The 18,389-nt window shown below is 43.2% G+C and overlaps 1 protein-coding gene across 2 annotated transcripts in view; it reads right to left on the minus strand.

The window, feature by feature from the left end:
- ANKRD55 (ankyrin repeat domain 55) overlaps positions 1-18,389 on the minus strand; it is a 94,420-nt gene that overhangs the window by 6,492 nt on the left and 69,539 nt on the right. For both annotated transcript variants that reach the window (XM_047731600.1, XM_047731601.1), the window contains 3 exons: positions 12,482-12,666; positions 8,248-8,415; positions 3,992-4,653 (listed from right to left, as the gene is read on the minus strand). In XM_047731600.1, the coding sequence (XP_047587556.1) occupies positions 3,992-4,653; positions 8,248-8,415; positions 12,482-12,666 (1,015 nt within the window). The remainder of the gene's footprint in view (positions 1-3,991; positions 4,654-8,247; positions 8,416-12,481; positions 12,667-18,389) is intronic.

An 18,389-nucleotide genomic window follows, 5' to 3' on the forward strand; every position in this document is an offset into this window, starting at 1 on the left:
CTCAGAACTGTAGTCCCGAAGCCTCAGCAGTTCTAAAAACAACATTTTAAAGTGGGTTAAAAATGTCCACAAAAATAAAATCTGTAAGGCAGGAAAATCTTTTTGTTTGGGGAAGGACGACATAATTTCTAAGAAAATTGCACTGTGCGGGGGGGCACCTGGGTGGCTCAGTCCTTGGGTGTCTGCCTTTGGCTCAGGTCATGATCCCAGGGTCCCGGGACTGAGCCCCACATCGGGCTTCCTGCTCAGCGGGAGGCCTGCTTCTCCCTCTCCCACTCCCTCTGCTTGTGTTCCCTCTCTTGCTGTGTCTCTCTCTGTCAAATAATGAATAAAATCTTTAAAAAAAGAAAAGAAAAGAAAAGAAAATTGCACTGTGGGTAAAGCGGCAAGTATACTAACAGACTGGACTGTGAGATTTCAGGAGACAAGCACATTGCCACGATGATACCTTGCTGTTTAGGAGATCTGGGTTCAAGTGCTGAGTATGTCGTTAATTGGTTGTAAGACTCTGAGCAAACCGTTTTAACTATTTTAGGCCATGTGAGTTATAACTGCAAAGGCCTCATGAGATATAATAGCTCTGGCCTCTGGATAAGAAACTCGCTCAGAGGGGCGCCTGGGTGGCTCAGTGGGTTAAGCCTCTGCCTTCGGCTCAGGTCATGATCTCAGGGGCCTGGGATCGAGGCCCACATCGGGCTCTCTGCTCAGCGGGGAGCCTGCTTCCCCTTCTCTCTCTGCCTGCTGCTCTGCCTACTTCTGATCTCTCTCTGTCAAATAAATAAGATCTTAAAAAAAAAAAAAAAGAAACTCGCTCAGAGAGATGACATGTCTTCCTTTATCAATCAGGGCTCATCCAGGAAAAAAGAGACCTCTGTTTGTCTTTCAAAAAGAGGGAATTTCATACAGTTGGTTATGTCTGTGATAGAAAAGCTAAGAAGCCAAATGAAGAGAAAGTAGGAGGACAATCCAGAGATTAGCTGTTTATATATATATATATATATATATATATATATATATATATATAATTATTATTTTTAAAATGCAACCACCCCTAGGCTGGTGAGATGAGAGGAAGAGATGGTAGAAGCTAGTGGGGGCCAGAGGCACAGTGAGCAGCTGTATGGGGGGAGCGGGAAGAGGAGGTGGACCTACTGTTGGGAAGCAGAGGAAGCAGAGGGACACTGTGTACAAATACACTGCTTTCCCTCATTCTCTTACTCTTCTGCTGCTGCTGTGCCTCCTGGTACTTGGCCCAAAGTACTTGGAAGCAGCTGCAAGGGAGCCTAGGAAGCATCGTTCCCTGAGAGACAGAATAGAGCTGAAGAAAAAAGACTAGATGTGAGAGCAATGAGGCAGCTGACTAGTACATTTACTTAAACTTCATCATCTTTAAAACAAGGTCATTTCTAGCTTGTATCTAAAGCACCGTGCTTAGTAAAGGGCCTGGCACATTGTTTTAAAAAACAACAACAACATATACTTTTGTGTGTGTATAATACTATATTCAAATCACTGTTCTAAGTACTTTACATACACCACCTCTTTTAATCTTAACAGCAACTCACAGTCCTATATTAAGGTATTTCCTCCCACTTTTTTTCAGGTGAGAGGAAAAAAAAAAAAAAAAAGCCCAGAGAGATTAAGTAACAGTAAGTGACAGAGCCAGAACTTAAAGCCAGATGTTTTAACCATGGCAGTATTCTGCCTCTTGACAAATTAGAATGACAGAGACTCTAACCATTATAAAGACCATATAATCTTCTACCTAAACATGAGAAGAAAATTATAATTTTTTTTTAATTTTATTTATTTATTTGTCAGAGAGAGAGAGGGAGAGAGAGCAAGCACGGGCAGACAGAATGGCAGGCAGAGGCAGAGGGAGAAGCAGGCTCCCCGATGAGCAAGGAGCCCGATGTGGGACTCGATCCCAGGACGCTGGGATCATGACCTGAGCTGAAGGCAGCTGCTTAACCAACTGAGCCACCCAGGCGTCCCATGAGAAGAAAATTAAAGTCAGTTGCACAATCATTTTAGCAAACGCATTAAACTCATTTAGAGGCTGAAGATTCTTGGGAGATTTATCTTATCACAACTCAGTTGCCTACAATGGCTCCTAGTTATTAACAGTGCTTAAAAACATTGGTTGAAAAAAGAAATGCTTCGATGTGCCACAGCTAATTATTTAAGATTCCCTTGGAGAATTTTGCTGCTTCTTTTCTGCTATTCTGCCACCCCAGGACTACTCAAGTTACTTCAAGTTGTTGTTGAAGCTGCTGTTACTTTCGTTTCTGTTTCTGTTCCAGACAGCTGAGCCCAGTCGTAACTGACAAAGAAAAGATAGACCAAGGCTATCTGGGGAACAGAAAAAGAACAGGATTTTCACAAATTTCAAAAGCTTTTCAAAAGAGAAGGTATTAGCCAAGACAGGACCAAATCCAGGGCTATGCCACTAACCACATACTTTCACACTTTGTGGAGGAAAGTAAAATGTTGGGTGGAATTTTCCTCGGATACCAGGCAAAAGCCTTCCTGTGCTCATCCATATTTACCCTGTGGTTCAATACATAACAGACACGTATGAGGGCAAGCCATACTCCTCCTCACGTGTTTCAGACACCACACACCAGAAATGAGGGAAGAGAGCCAGACTCGTGCTGCATATTAAACAGGAAGGAATATTTTGTATTTCCAAACACATGTTCCTCCTCCTCTTCTTACAATACCCATAGCTCTCCTGGTCTTTCCTTCCTCTGTGTTTGACAGAAACAGGGGTTCAAGATACATCATTTTTCTCCCTCTCAACCCTATCGTAAGAAAAACAACAGAAACACGTGGATAAAGAACAACTGACATTCCACGGAGAGATACTAGGACGCGTGGTGGACTGCGCTGAACTGGGGACAGTGACGTCCAACTGGGATCGAAGGGGACTTTGGGTATATACATCCAGCCTGTCATGACCCTGTGCGATTTAGGTTCAGGGTTGCCCAACTTGTTAATTTCTCAAGAGAAGCTAGAATTTTCCATTTTTGTGTGAAACTTCAAGATTTTTGAATATTAGCGATTAACTCACTTGAAAACAAAAGACACTGTGATAATGAATTGATTTGGGAAGCTGTTTTGTAGCCTCCGCTTTGGAACAATGGTTTCCTTTCTCAGGTGTGCCTCAGAATCCCCTGTGGACCATTTACAAAATAAAAATAAATGTTTTAGTGTGATATATTTATTTAAAAAGTGGGGGGAATTACACACACACACACACACACACACACACATATATAGTTTGTATGTATATAAAAACAAATTTTTTAGTATGATACATTTATTTAAAAGGGGGATATATACTTATGTATAAATGTTTTGTGTGTGTGATGTATATAAGACATCTCTGGAAAAATAAACAAAAAACAGCATCAGTAGTTTTGGATGTGGGGTGCCCTCCAGCTGGGGGAAGAGACTGGAGGGAGAAATGCAATGTGAGCCTTTGGAATGTGTGGAGACATGAACCATTAACATGTGAATGTTGTTTCCTTTCTATGTGGATACACAGAAGGCACTGCCACTTCCCCTTCTCCGTCACCAAGATTTTGCTTCAGTAGGTCTGGAGCAGGGACCAAACACCTGATTTAAAACCAAGCTGGCACACAAACAGATCAACACCTCGTGACTGATCTCTGCCACTTACCCCTAGCTAAGAATCTTGCTACTGGAGATACTAATATTCCCGTTCAAATCTGCCACAGGTATTTGCTGGGAAGATGAGAAGGCACATACTTTAACTTGCTGACTGCTCTCAGGGTGGAAAAGCAGAATGCTTCCATAGCCTGGAGATCTTGAATCCAGTGGATTCAAAGACAGAAGTTGGCCCTAACCATCCATTTTGTTCTGGCCCTGCCCTCAAGGCTACTACTGTTGATCCAGTTCCTCACCCAGAACTATATAGACTATGAGACCCTGCCCGGAATGAGGGAAAAGGAAGCAAGGACAATACCTGATGAAGGATTGTATAGGTGAGGAAGTTGGGACAGCCCCAAGACCTCCTGGTGACCAGCCTTGCTGGTGAGCAATCTGTCTAGCAGCTTATCAGAAGAAGACACAGTCCAGGCTTTACAGAACACCTGGTTGGAATCACCTCTCCAGGGGTGATCTAGCAACGTCTGGCAGCCAGTTCTGTTGTGCAGTAAGTCCTGCTCGCTTCGGCTTTTCTGAGATCTCTGGGCCATCTGATGAGTACCGGAGTTCAGGCCGGCTTGGGAAGTGGCCCCCTGGGAAGCCGTGAGGAAGTTATTGCCCAGGGTGATGGGTGGGAGACTCTGCGTTCTGATTGGTGGAAGCCCCTTATGGGCCAGAGGCTTCTTTTCTGGCAAGAGATATTTTGAATTCTCCGAGGTCCGCTTCTTAAAGTCAATCATAGCCACCTGACCAGCAGGCTCTTCTTGGCAGTTGGTCTCCGTGATGCTGTCAAAGGTAGTGATGATGTCATCAACTTCCGAGGTGAGCTCCCCCCTGTGTCGATCCCTGCTGTGATCCTTATGATAGGCTCTCTGCTCTTCTTTTTTGTTTTTGCAGAAGATTTGGTTGAGCATGCTGAATCGTCCCTCCTTCTTCTGGGGTCTACTGTTCTGGGAAGGAAGAGGTCGAGCAGGCTCTGTTCTATGGGGATATAAAATAACAAGGATGCCATGAGAGGACAGGAAATGGAGACAACCCCCAAACAAAAAAACAAAACAACCTCCCTCTGTTCCATCTTCTTGAGAAGGTTGTCTGAGGTCATCCAAAGAGACCCCCAAAGCTGTCTCAAGTCAAAGGTGATGTGGAGGAACTTGCAACACCCTTTGTCTCTCCCCCTTCCTTGCCATGGTCACTTCTCAGCCCAGTTATTTCTTATATTCCTCTTAGTTCCTCGGGGGCTGTCCTTTCAAAATTTACCTCTAGAGAATCTATTTTCACCAAGGGATAACCTAAGCTGAAAAGAGCTTAAAACACTACTGTTCTCACTTCTCAAGGGCAGTCAATAGGAGTATAAGTTATTTTTTTTTTTTAAGATTTTATTTATTTATTTGAGAAAGAGACAGTGAGAGAGAGCATGAGCTAGGAGAAGGTCAGAGGGAGAAGCAGACTCCCCATGGAGCTGGGAGCCCGATGTGGGACTCGATCCCGGGACTCCGGGATCATGACCTGAGCCGAAGGCAGTCGTCCAACCAACTGAGCCACCCAGGCGTCCCAAAAGGAGTATAAGTTTTAAGTCACAGAGATGAAGGCCAGGCCTGAGCTGAGGCTTCAACTAGTGGAAGTGGGGTGTGCTCGTAGAGGTGGGGGAAGTGTGGTTTGGGGCTTTCTCTGCAAGGGATCCCAACAGATCTGGGCAGAGCTCGGACATTATCTACTTTAGGAAGCTGGCCTGTTTTATGCTATTTAGATGTTCTTCACTTCCCTTTCAGTTTTTACTAAATCTCCTATTGAAAAAATACTTAAAAAAAAAAAAAAGTCTACTAAAGGAAAGCAAGGGAAGAAACTTTTGTCTGGGCTTCAGCTGCTCTAGAGGAAGTATGTAAGCCAGAGATTGGGCGTGGCAGCAGAAGCAATGTGAGCAATGCCCAGTGGACAGGCAAATTCTAAAGAAAAAAAAGTTGTCTAGTTGGCTCCTTTTCTGTGGAGAATTTCCCTGAGGCACTATTCTGTTTTTGTTCCTTGGAAAATTCTGTTACTCTCTTTTGAGGCCACAACTGACTTAGTGCTTTCTGTGGTACGAGTTAATGATGCAACCTGACCCATGTGAATGTCCTAAAAGCCAGATTGCAACATTACTTTTTGGAGTGAGATATTGTAATCTGTGATTTGGAAAATATCGCCCTTTGACTGCATATAATTCATGTTTATCTTTATAGGTCACGCAGTGTGTAATTGGATCTTTACTTCTATGATGTATTTCTACCTTCCTTCTTTCACATTCCACTAGGCTTTTTGAACTACTGAACACAACTTCTGGACCCCTGATGTTATCAGAGAGAGCCCCGGGGATTTCTAAAGTTCTTTCAAGTTGACCTGTAGAGAATATGGCCCTGTGAATTAATCCTACTTTAGTATCTTCTACAGTCTTTCCTCCTTCTGTCACAGATTGTGATTCAGCGGGGGGTGGGGGGGTGGGGGGGTCTGTCTCAGAGTGCAGCCCATTGACCCTGAGGGCGGGGGTCCCTAATAGTCTTCAGTAGTTCCATGAGGTTAAAACCATATTCATAGGGACGCCTGCGTGGCTCAGTGGGTTAAGCAGCTGCCTTCGGCTCGGGTCATGATCCCAGCGTCCTGGGATCGAGTCCCGCATCGGGCTCCTTGCTCATCGGGGAGCCTGCTTCTCCCTCTGCCTCTGCCTGCCATTCTGTCTGCCCATGCTCGCTCTCTCTCCCTCTCTCTCTCTGACAAATAAATAAATAAAATCTTAAAAAAAAAAAACCATATTCATAATAATATCAAGATACCTTTTTCACTGTGCTGCTTTTTGCACCAAGGGTACAACATGATAGGGGGTCAAAGTATTGGGCTCCTTGGTACAAATCAAGACAGTAGCGTCAATGGACTTATGTTAAAAAAAAAATCGTCATTTAATTTATTGATGTCCAGCAAAAGTGATTAATTTTATTAAATATTAACCTTTAGGTATACATTTTTTGACAAAACAGGAAGTGCTCGTAAGCAATTCCACTATATAATGAAGTATGACCGTTGTCTTGAGGCAAAACACTTGTGTAATTGAGTTGCCAGCTAACCCAGAAACCTTTTTTTTCATGAAACACCATTTTTATGACTCATAGACAAATTATGGTTATTTGGAGTTGGCTGTTTACAGAAATTTTCTCAAAAATGAATAAAATAAGCCTGCCATTTGAAGGTAAACAATTGACAGTAATTGTTGCCAATGACAAAAATCCAGTTTTTCAAGAAAAATTAGAATCGTGAAAAACCTACAGGCACCGCTGTAAGCTTGACAACTTCCTGATACATAAAAGCTTTACTGATAAGATCAGTGATCGTATTAACTAGTGTGATTTTTTAAAAAATTCTATCACGAAGTGTGTCATTTGGAAGATATTCACAACTAACTGAACCAGTATTTTTCCAAAGGACCAGAACAAGATGTTATAAAGTCATGCATGGGTATAAAACCCATTTAAAGTGCAAGACAGAACTAATGGATTTTGATAACAACAGAGTATAAAAGGTTCATTGATATGCTGACAGTCCCTATTGCAACTAACCTTTAGGAAACTAACACTTGTCAAGTTTTGATGTAATATCAAAGGAAAAAGTATCCACAATCATCTCCAAAGACCACTGAAATATCTTTCTCCAACTACATGTTTATGCAAAGCCAGGTTTTTTCCAGACACTTCAAAACAAAGCACAGCAACAGAGGGAAGGCAGGAGCAGATATGGGAATCCAGCTGTATTGTATCAGGTGTCTGTTAAGATATCAAAGAGATCTGCAAACAAGGTGGAGCTCAGCTATTCTTCTCATTACAACTTGTTTTTGGTTTCAGAGAAGAGGTTGTGTTTAACTAAAAACATGGTCTTTAGGTCACCATGCAAATGTAATGGGGTTATTATTACTTTACAGGAGTAACTAAATAAATATTTTATTAAAAATTTATTTTAAGGGGTGCCTGGGTGGCTCAGTGGGTTGGGCCGCTGCCTTCCGCTCGCTCGGGTCGTGGTCTCAGAGTCCTGGGATTGAGCCCCGAGTCCGGCTCTCTGCTCAGCGGGGAGCCTGCTTCCTCCTCTCTCTGCCTGCCTCTCTGCCTGCTTGTGATCTCTCTGTCAAATAAATAAATAAAAATCTTTAAAAAAAATTTTATTTTAATTTCTAATGCCATAAATATCAATAGGTGTAACTCACATCCATAAAAGCTCTCTGGGGTTCCCAATTTTTAGAAGTGCAAAAGGGTCTTGAGAACAAAATTTTGAAATTGTTGATTACAGACTAAAGAATATGAAGAGACCATGGCATTAAGGGAAGAAGAAAGGGAGAAGAAAGACAGGAGAAGTGCCAGTCCAGAGGGCGCTGGGTCTGATGGATTTGTGCTCATGACTATCACTTTGCTCCACTGCGTTGAGAACATGTCACCCTCTGTTAGACAACAGCAAACACAGTATTAAGGTAGTGCTGCCCTGGTGCATCAACAAATTCAACAATTGTAAGGGATTTTGTGCACTGCTGGGAGGAAGAAAATGAGGGCCTGCCGTTGCACTCACCTGCTCTCCTGGGAGAGGAGTCTGACGCAGGCCGCGTGGCCGCAGTACAGGGCATAGGCCAGGGGTGTGCTCTCCTTGGTGTCCCGCAGGTTGCTGTCCATGCCCAGATCCAGCAGTGACTGGACACAGTCTGCCTTCCCTGCAGCAGCAGCCCAGTGCAGTGGGGTCCTGGGGGACCACAGGGGAGCAACACAAGGGTCAGAGCACAGACGTGGCCCAGGTTGCTTAGCCAGCGACAGGTCCTGTTTAAAGTCTGGGCCCCGCCTGAGACACATGTTGCTACGTATGCCGTGGACACACTAAGCTTTAGATGGGGCTGTAGGATGACAGTGTGCCCGTTGGAGCCTGTCCTCTAGTTCTAAGCATTCCCTGGCCTTCTGCCTTCACTGGCCTTCCTGAGAATGTCCTAGAAGAGGAAGCAGTGGGTCAAATGCTACGGATAATTTTCAGGCTCTATATACCCAAGGGCCAAACGGTCTTCTAAGAACACTGACTCAGTTTAGTCACCTACCAGCTGGGTGCCTATTCTTTCCCTAAACTGAGTGTTACTAGCACCTTTAAAGAAACTCCTTGCTGGGGGCTCCTGGGTGGCTCAGTGGGTTAAGCTGCTGCCTCCGGCTCAGGTCATGATCTCAGGGTCCTGGGATCGAGTCCCGCATCGGGCTCTCTGCTCAGCAGGGAGCCTGCTTCCCTCTCTCTCTCTCTCTGCCTGCCTCTCTGTCTACTTGTGATCTCTCTTTGTCAAATAAATAAATAAAATCTTTAAAAAAAAAAAAAAAAAGAAAGAAACTCCTTGCTGGGGTGCTGGGATGGCTCTGTCGATTAAGTGTCTGCCTTCAGCTCAGGTCATGATCCCAAGGTCCTGGGATTGAGCCCCACATGGGGCTTCCTGCTCAGTGGGAAGCCTGCTTCTCCCTCTCCCTCTGCTCTTCTACCTGCTTGTGCTCACTCTTGTTCTCTCTCTCAAATAAATAAATAATATTAAAAAAAAATCTCTGCCAATTTGGTAGGCAAAATGATACTTCAGTGTTGTTTTCTTTTGCATTTCTTTAACAGTGAGGTTGAACTTTTTGAAATACATTTCCGTCATTTGTGTCTCCTCACTGAAATGACTCTTAATGCCCTTTGGCTCTTTTTCTGTTAGATTGGTAGTTTTTTCTACTATTTATGTGGGCTCTTTATGTATTAAAGGTATCGGTCTTTTGGTAAACATTTTCTCTAATTTGTTACTTGACTTTTAAGTTTTTAGTGATTTTCCATACCATTGAAAAAACACAATTATCTCTTCACTTTTGTTTCTTTCATAACTTTATCCTTAGAAAGCCCTCCATTGCCAGTATCTAAGCCTTTATTAACTTGTAAAAAATTAAATCTTTTATTAAATAAAAAATTGTAAATTTTTTTCTTAGGGGGAAAAAAAAAGCAAGAGACTGGGAAAAAATACTGTAATTTATAAATTGCCCTGGGAAAGGCTCAGTCCTGAGGCAGGAAAGGAGGACATGACCAGCTTCTCCTTGGCTTTCGGGGGGGGCCTCAACCTTGGGCAGAAGGGCAGCCAAGTGGTCTCTCAGACATGGAGGCAGCTGAAGGGTTCAACTGAGAAGGGCTCAGTTGGGGCTATCTGTAAAGGTACATGAGCCTTAATATTTGGAGAGTAGTCTTGTCTCCAGTGTGGCCAGTGTCCCGAGGTATGGATTGGATTGTATCTCCTGTCAATCAAGCATCCTTCACCTCAAGTTATGCTATGGGCAGCACTTTGAGACCACTTAATAGGACCATATTTCTTCTTCAATATAGTGATCAATCACAGTGCTTATTTGAATATGTGGCAGATGTGATTCATTCCACTCTACTTGAGAGAGGTCTCCAGACACTATTTATTATGAAATAGGATGAGGCAGCAGCCAGATTATGCCATCCAGTTTAGAGAATATAATGCCAATAAATTCGGTAGATGAAGGGTTGGACATCAATTTTGGCAATTTACTAAATCATGACAACCCACTCTGGAGCAGCTTGAAATATTTCTTCACGACAACTGTGAAGGCTGACTGTTTTAATTGTTTGGACTACCAACACAGAAAAAGAGGTCCAGAAGAATGGGGGGAAACTGACATTGTTTTTCAGAAAAACAAGGGAAGTATATAGACAACTCCTAACTGATACATGTAGAGCCTTTGTGGGCAATCTGTAGTGTCCAATTGCAAGTTATCCCCACCGTAATTCCTTTCTTACTCTGAACTTCCTGCAGTTTCACAGGAATAGCAGACTGGTTTCAGCCATCACAGTGTGGAGTTGGGAGTTGGGATCAGAAGAAAGTCATTCGAGATGGCTGAGGAGGTAGTCTCTGAGTGGCAGGAAATGAGGACTCTATAAGCATGAAGCATTGGTTGAGGAATCAGCAGCTATGGAATGATTTATAGGACATGTAAACGTTCCCTAGAGGATTCCCAGAAACATGGAGGGAGGGGAACTTGGTGGAAGATGGTCTTTCCTGATGATAAATGGGTTGGATATTAATGTCAATCTGACCCCACAGGTTGATGAAACTTGGGACATTTATGCTACATAAGCTACTTCTGGGTCATGTGTTCTGTGCCATCACTCTTAGGCTAATTTACACCATGTTCTAAATGTCACAGATCTGTAAAACTTTAGTATCTAGGAGAACTAGGACCTCCACATTTTCCCTTTTTTTTTTTTTAATTTAAATCGCTGCCTTATTTCTTCCCTTTTCTTCAAACACTTTCCCTCTGCTAAGAAAGATAGGAAATCACAGTTACTACAAATGCTTAAGGCACTTACACCTATGAAAATTTTGAAAAAAATCTACCACAAAGAGGAGCTCATAGTTTGTGTGAAGGCACAGCTGCATGACGCAGAAAACATGAAACAAGAGGGCGGGCAGCATCTGTCACCGCTGGCAACCTATGAGCTGAGCTCGGGAGCAGGAACTAGATTCTCCTTGAGCTTTTACTTGAACTTAAACTCTCCTCGGCCTTTATCTTTTGTACCTTTTTTCTCTGCTTGGCTTTACTTTCTTTTGACACTTGTGGAACTGGCTTTTCTTTGCTAAGTGTGTGATAATGCAGAATGGCAAGTACCCTCTTCAGAGCTGCTTCTAAAACTACTTGGAATTAGGCAAACTTTTCTCCAGCCCTCCTCTCCTCAATGTGTTGCTTTTTTTTTTTTTTTTTTTGGCCTTCTAGATCATTCACCTTTTCTCTTCATATAACTTTAGTCCTGCTACTACCGTCTTACCTGCTCAGGATCAACATCTGCTCTTAGGAAAAGGTCTACTTTCAGTGCTCTATGCTTTAATTTTACAGTCATCATGTTAATAATGCCCAGCTCCTGAGACTCAGGCGCAACCTAAGATTTTTTCTCCAGCGTTACAAGGATTTCAGGAATCAGGAGTAGGCGGCGCTTCTTGGAATTTATCTAAAGTTAGGATAAATAGGTGGCTAATGTTGCAAGAAGGTTAAAAACACACAAACAAATAACAAAACAGAACCAAAAAAAACCCCATACATAGTGTGTAAACCTTTTACTTATTTTCCAAGTCTTGTTTGTTGTTATATTATTCTTGCATTTCCATTGAGTCAATGTTTAACTAAAAGGAAGATTAGATAAACAGTGTAATTGAAAAGCTCTTAATAGTTGATTAGGAAGAAAAGCACTGTGTATGAAAAGTTCTGTTTGGAAGAGGAGGGTATAAGTCTTCCTTTAATTGCTAACTACCTCTGAGATAAGTCTCTTCCCCTTTCCGGATACAGCTTCCTTTTCTATGCTAATATTATTTTAATGCTTGGGGAAAAAGGCTTGATAAAGTCCTATCTGGTTCTGAATATAAAACCTCTATTATGCTCTTGTCTGGATAGCAAGAACTTTTTGACTTTATAACATAATCCAGGAATTTAGAAAAAAAATAAGACTTACTGTTAAGAATAAAAAAGAACGTATAGCAGGAAACTGACATACAGAAAGCTTTCTGAAAACGTTTAGCAAAAAGTGGAAAATCTGACAATACTGTTCAGTCACAGCATTTCTCTCCATAACAATGATTTTTCCTGCCCTGACTAAAACAGAGCAGTTTTGTCACCAGCACATGTGTCAACATTACCGGCAGTGGGGATATAGTCATATAGGATAACCCCTTAACCATGTTCTTTAAGATTAACTTTCGGAGAAGATGACTGGTAGTCCCCAACCCATCCTGAGTAGGCCCAAATACCTGTCATCCACATCCAGAGCCTGCAGGTTACACTCAGGCACTCTGGCCAGCTCATTAATGATGTCACTGAAGCCCGCCGCCGCTGCGATGTGCACACACGTCTTCCCACTCTCGTCGTCGTAGTTGACAATGGACGGCCCTTGGTGGTGGCTCAGGATAATGGAACACAGGATTCTGTTTCCACTCTGGGGAGGAGAGGTCAAAAGGAGCTCATGAGGTCCAGCCTGGGGCTCTTCCCTGCCCATGCATGTGCAGAAAAAAATACAAAGGGGAAAACAAATGCAAAAGGAAAAGGAAAAAGAAAAAGGGAAGTAAACACATTTTATCAAACCCTCCAACACCTTCCCACTTGTCTCTTGTTACCGCCAGGATTTCTGTTTCCCAGAAGAGCTAAATTGTCTTCTATGATTCGACAGCTAAGAAGGACTTCAGTTATACAGAAGTCTAGTTGACTAACGTTGGAGGTGGCCCATGCAGGGGCCACCGACACAGCAACTTGCTGCTCAGATCTCTGTGCTTGCTTTCCCCAAATGTGGCAGAGGTGACCGCTGGTACAGTGAATTCTCATGTTAACAAAATGACCATGACAGGTACTCACTGGTGGCATAATGATGACCAAGAGGATCCAGTAATGGTCAAATGGCTACAAATGGCATGAAATTTAATCTCCAAAAATCCTTGGTGAAAGGAAATGGATCATAATTAAGTAGCTAATCAATAAAGAAATCGACAAGTATGAGAAAGAACTTCAGGCAACCATATAAACTGGGTCTATCTCTCTGTGTAGATCTATAATAAAGTTTTTATCTTATCTTTGAAGGGAGGCTATTGTACACTCTTTTTAGTAACCTGTCCCAGCCTTAAAAGCCACCAGTCCTTTGAGGTGTCCTGTATTTCTCCAGTTTGCACAAATAGGTGAGTAAAATCTGTGCATATTACTGCTATTGAATACCTTCTATCAAATTGAAAAAAAAAAATTGCATGAGCATTTGCAATGTAAGATGACAATAAATCTTCAGGGCAAGTGAAAGAAATTCTCATATCACTCAATAAAAAGTCTTATCTTTTAGATTTCTCCTGGTATCTCTGGGAAGATCATAAAACAATCCAAATAATTCATTAGCATTTTAATTTTCTCAGTGAATCCACAGAGAGACCCTGGAACTCCACGCAGTAGGACTTCTGGGTGGGATGGAGGCCCCTCTGAGGCATGCAAAGCCAAGTTAAGGAAATGGGAGAGGCAAGTTGTTATTCTGGAAGCGCAGCTTAGGACCACATGTTAGGGTCAGAGACCCGGGCAAGAGAGAGAGTTGGATTTTTAAAACGCAGCAATTCTGATAGGCTTCAAACGCTATTCAGCAGCTACTTCCTGATACACTTTTCCATGTAAAATTTCCTGTTGATCTTCTTCCCGCTTTGTTACCCTGTTCATGTGATCTCAAGTTTGCATTCTAGAACTTGAGTCAGTTTCCACAATTCCGTGGAACAGCACTCATTCATTTCACCTTTCCTCTTCCTTTCCCTCCCTTGTTTCTGTTCACACTCTGGGCTCTCTGGCTCTCCGGATTTCCCATGACTCAGCTTGCTGCTGGCTTCACAATGAGCCATTACACTGTGAACCCTGGGGTGTGTTTCCAGTGCATAAGGGGACAGCAGCTGACAGTCCCGAAACCTCTTGCAGGACCGAGGGCCAGGAGCCTCACAGCTCTGAGTGCTGAGTATGTGTTAACCGCAACAGCCAGGGCCAGATACATCATGTGTGTAGTCCCCTATTCCCATGGCAGGGAACAAGCTTATTCTTTTCTTTTTGGTGTCTTTTTCCTCCCAAATACCCTTTGTCCTGAATTTTCCAGGGAACTTCTTTGTCTCTACATCCAGCTCTTACTTACACAACAGCGACACTCTATCTCCTTTTCTCTGATAGGAAGATAATTCCCAGGAATAATGGGGAAAGCTGTCTTTACCGAGTGAACATTGTGTGCCTGGCACTGCTCCAAGCATTTTCACGTACCAGTTCATTTCATCCAGACAACAACCCTGTGGGGTAGATCCTCCTTTGAGTCCCATTTCATAGAGCAGAATATGGTGGCACACGGGGGTTAAGTAACTTGCCCAGGGTGACAGCCAAGAAGTGACACAGCACGATAGACAAACAGCCTGTCTGCAGAGCCCTTGCACCTCATGGCTACACCGTTCTGTCTCTGATAAAAGGAACCCTGTCTGTTTATTTGATCCTTCATGTTCATACTGGAGAAACAAAAGTAAAAAAGTAAAGAACTCCTGTTTAGGCTACAATAGCAGTAGCAAGGATGTGTGCCCGGCCAAATGAAACATGAGGTCTTTAAAAGCTTCTGCTCTGAGGGTTGCCATGGTGTACCCTCAGAGGAATCTGAGGGGCCTGAGAGAGCACTAGGCTGTGAGCTGGGGCTTTGGCTTGCTGGTTTCCTGGTAACCGCATTTCTTTCTTGGTGAGCTGGCTGTGTCAGGCAAAGGTAGGCTCCAGGCCTGGGAGGCCAGCAAGGGTCACAGAGACCAAGAAGCACCAGGACAGAAGGAATGGGATGGTGCCTGGAAGAGCCCTCAGGAAGAATGGAGAGTGGGTTTCCACTTGGGAGAAATGTCATTAAACGGGGGGGGGGGGGGGGGGGGGGGCAGTAATACTGTACAGATCCTATTCTTACGGAGCTCTGGATTTCTGCACTGGATGACCTGATGAACATTGTGGATTTCTTTGTCTTCTGTTGTATTTGCTCTGTTTCTGTTCGTGGATAATTCATGAAATTGCCCTCATGTGCTCTGAGAGCTGCTGGGAACTACTGAATGTTAGTCATTGTCACGTTACTTGTCATAAGGGAGGGTTCATAAGACGCCTTGTGTGATATAATGATTTATAAGAAATATATATATGGTCACTCAGATTCCTGAAAATGCTTCAGAGCCATAAAGGTGAAATGGGTGTCCTGTTATTAAAAGGTGACTTTTGGACCCCACCCAAGGGTGGGGCTGGTTGCCAGGAGGACCTACCGTGTGATTAGAGGATTGGAGCTGTCGGTACCCCCACTCAAAGCTTCTAGGGAGGGGAGAGGAGCTAGAGGTTGACTCAGCCCGTGGCCAATAACTTAATCATGACAGTGTAGTGAAGCCTCCATAAAAATCCAAGAGGGCAATCTTTAGGCCTTTCTCAGAGAGCTTCCATGCTTGGGGAACCAGAAGGTTTCCATCTGCTACCAAGCCAGACCCCAAAATCCATGAGGGCAGAAGATCCTTTCTCTGGGACCTCACCTTATGTATCCCTTTAACTGGCTCTTGATTCCTATGCTTTATCATATCCTTTCATAAAATGGTTAAGTGTTAGTGTGTTCCCAAGTACTGTGAGCTGCTCCAGCAAATTAATCGAATCTAAGAGGAAGTCACTGGAACGTCCAACCTGTAGCTGGTCAGTCAGAAGCACGGGTAACAACCTGGAGCTTGAGACTGGCGTCTGAACTGGGGAGTGAGGTGCAGCCTTGTAGGACTGAACCTTTCACCTGTGGAACCTGGTGCCATCTCCAGAGAGACAGTGTCCGAACTGACTCGCATTCTCAAATACCCTGAAAAACCTTGCCACCCACACACAAAACTTGAACTAATGTATAATAATTTTGCTGCAGGAAGACTGCTAAAAAACAAGATTCCAATGTTCTGACTGTAGATGCTTTTTATTCTAGGAGACCTTCCAAAGGGTCTTAGTGGGCGACTTAGGACTACTTGGTTATTTGCTAACACATGTCTGGGGAATTAGTGCTATCATGGCTTCTTCTCAAAGGAAACTCCAACCTCCTCCCTTCTTTTGGAAGCAGTGGCCCGTTTGCAACACTTGTCTCATGATGGTGACCAAATAAATGGGAGGCTAGGATTTTAGGTCATAAGCCAGAGCCAGATGCATCAAGCTGGGAATGTAGCTGTGAGGGAACATCTACCAGTCTATACTAGGCAAATATTTGAAAGTTGAGAGCCTGGAGCTAACCAGATATAAAAAGTACCTAATAGCCTGAAGTCTGAACCATCTTCATGTTTAGCCCTTTGGATACAAGCTTTATTGCTTGGCCTGACTCCAGAGGCCAGTGTACCCCAAAGCTTGGGGCTGACTGCCCTGGAAAGCTAGGGGAAAGACAAAAAGGGGGGAATGGGGCATGAGGCATGCTGATCCTCAGCTTCTGAGCCTCATCATTTCATAGATTCTCTAATATGGTAGAAAAAAAAAATCTGCTTTCTTGCTCTGTTAGTGTGTAGAAAGGGGCTGAATTCTGCTTCTGGGTGTCTGACAAGATGAAGATCTCCAGGAGGGCCCTATCTGTCCTTGCTAAATGTCTGACTGGGATTCTGCTGAAATGAAGCCTAGCAGAGTCACTCTCAATAAATATTTGCTGAACAGTAAATAAATGAGAAAAAAATATTGACGAACTTTGAGCAAAGCCAAAGAGAATACCCATCCTTTTTAGCCTCTCTCTCTTTTCTTCATTATCTTCCCCCTTTTACTCTTTTCACTCTTTTTTTAATATGTATTCCCTCTTAGGTGAGTCCCTGTTATCTTCTTCTCCTGTACTCTTTTTCTCTCTATAACCAGGTGCTGGGGAGCTGACCCACGTCGCCACTTAAACTCAGGTTGCCCCTCAAGCCTGCAATTTCCCTAAGTGTGTCAGCCTTTCCTGCTGGGTATGGGTTTAGAAAACTTGACTTTCTTTTTGTTTACTTTAGGCTTAGTGGCTTTGTAGTCCTCCTCTTATCAAGCGCTGGGAGATAATGCCTGGGTGCTTCTGCAGGTGCTGGGTGTCCTTGTTCCAAGGACAACCTCTGGTACACTATTTTCTTTACCCGTGAATTGGATGGTGGGACTGAATGAATTAGCATAGTCACTTCTAGCTCTAAGATTCTTTCCCTATACAAACTGGACCCTCTGGTATATGACATTTATCCGTTGTCACTCTGAATATATTCAGGGTAAAAGTATATTTCTAAGATTTTGACACAGTCCAAAAGGTTGACCACAGATCTTCACCACAGGAAGGAGGAGGATTCCATGCTGGACCAAACCAGGCTCAAACACTAGAGGCTCAAAGGTTATATTAAAGAGCTCTAAGGGTGAGAGAGAGTGTGTGTGAGTGAGTGTGTGTGTGTGTGTGTGTGTGTGTGTGTTTAATTTCCTTAACCACATAACCACATACTGAATGAACAAGCATGAAATAGTTGTTTTATATTAGTGCAGCTCTTTTCTTTCTACTCTTCTTTAAAAATGCACGAAAAGAAAGTACTTCTAAGGAAGATTCCAAAGAAACACATCTTCTAATAAGCAGAGGAGGGAGCTACTGGTGAGATTTGAGGAGCACTAGATACCTGCCCCCTCACTGACCTGCCATCATATCTATTCTAGAATTCCTACCATTAGAAAAACCTTCCTAGTATTAAGGCATTACTCTCCTGCAAGTCTCAGTTGAGCTAACAAATGGTGTTCTACAAAGAGAACTCAGTAAGCCATTGATCTCGCTGATTTGAGATGGGTAAATTTATTGGATTGAATTCAGTGAACACTTCTTAAAGGAACTAAGATTCACAAAGATCCGTTCTGGGTCTGGAGAGACATCTACATGAATAAGGCATATTGTCCTTAAGCATACAGTCTATAAGGGAAGAATCAGCCATCCCACTGCTTGCAACACCAGTCCTAGACATAAGAAAGTACTAGATGGGCAACTCAGAACAATTCTGAAAGGGAGTTCAACAAAGAAGGTGGCATTCCTTTGGGTCTTCAGGAATAAGAAAGAATAAGCAGAGATTCTTCAGGCAGAAGGAATGATGTGGGGAGTGCAAGAAGGGTTTCAACAAAAAGGAAGAGGGTGATTAAGATGGAGACAGACTGAATCTCCATGAT

The sequence above is a fragment of the Lutra lutra genome, chromosome 5 (genome assembly GCF_902655055.1).
Source record: "Lutra lutra chromosome 5, mLutLut1.2, whole genome shotgun sequence".
Lineage (NCBI taxonomy): Eukaryota > Metazoa > Chordata > Mammalia > Carnivora > Mustelidae > Lutra > Lutra lutra.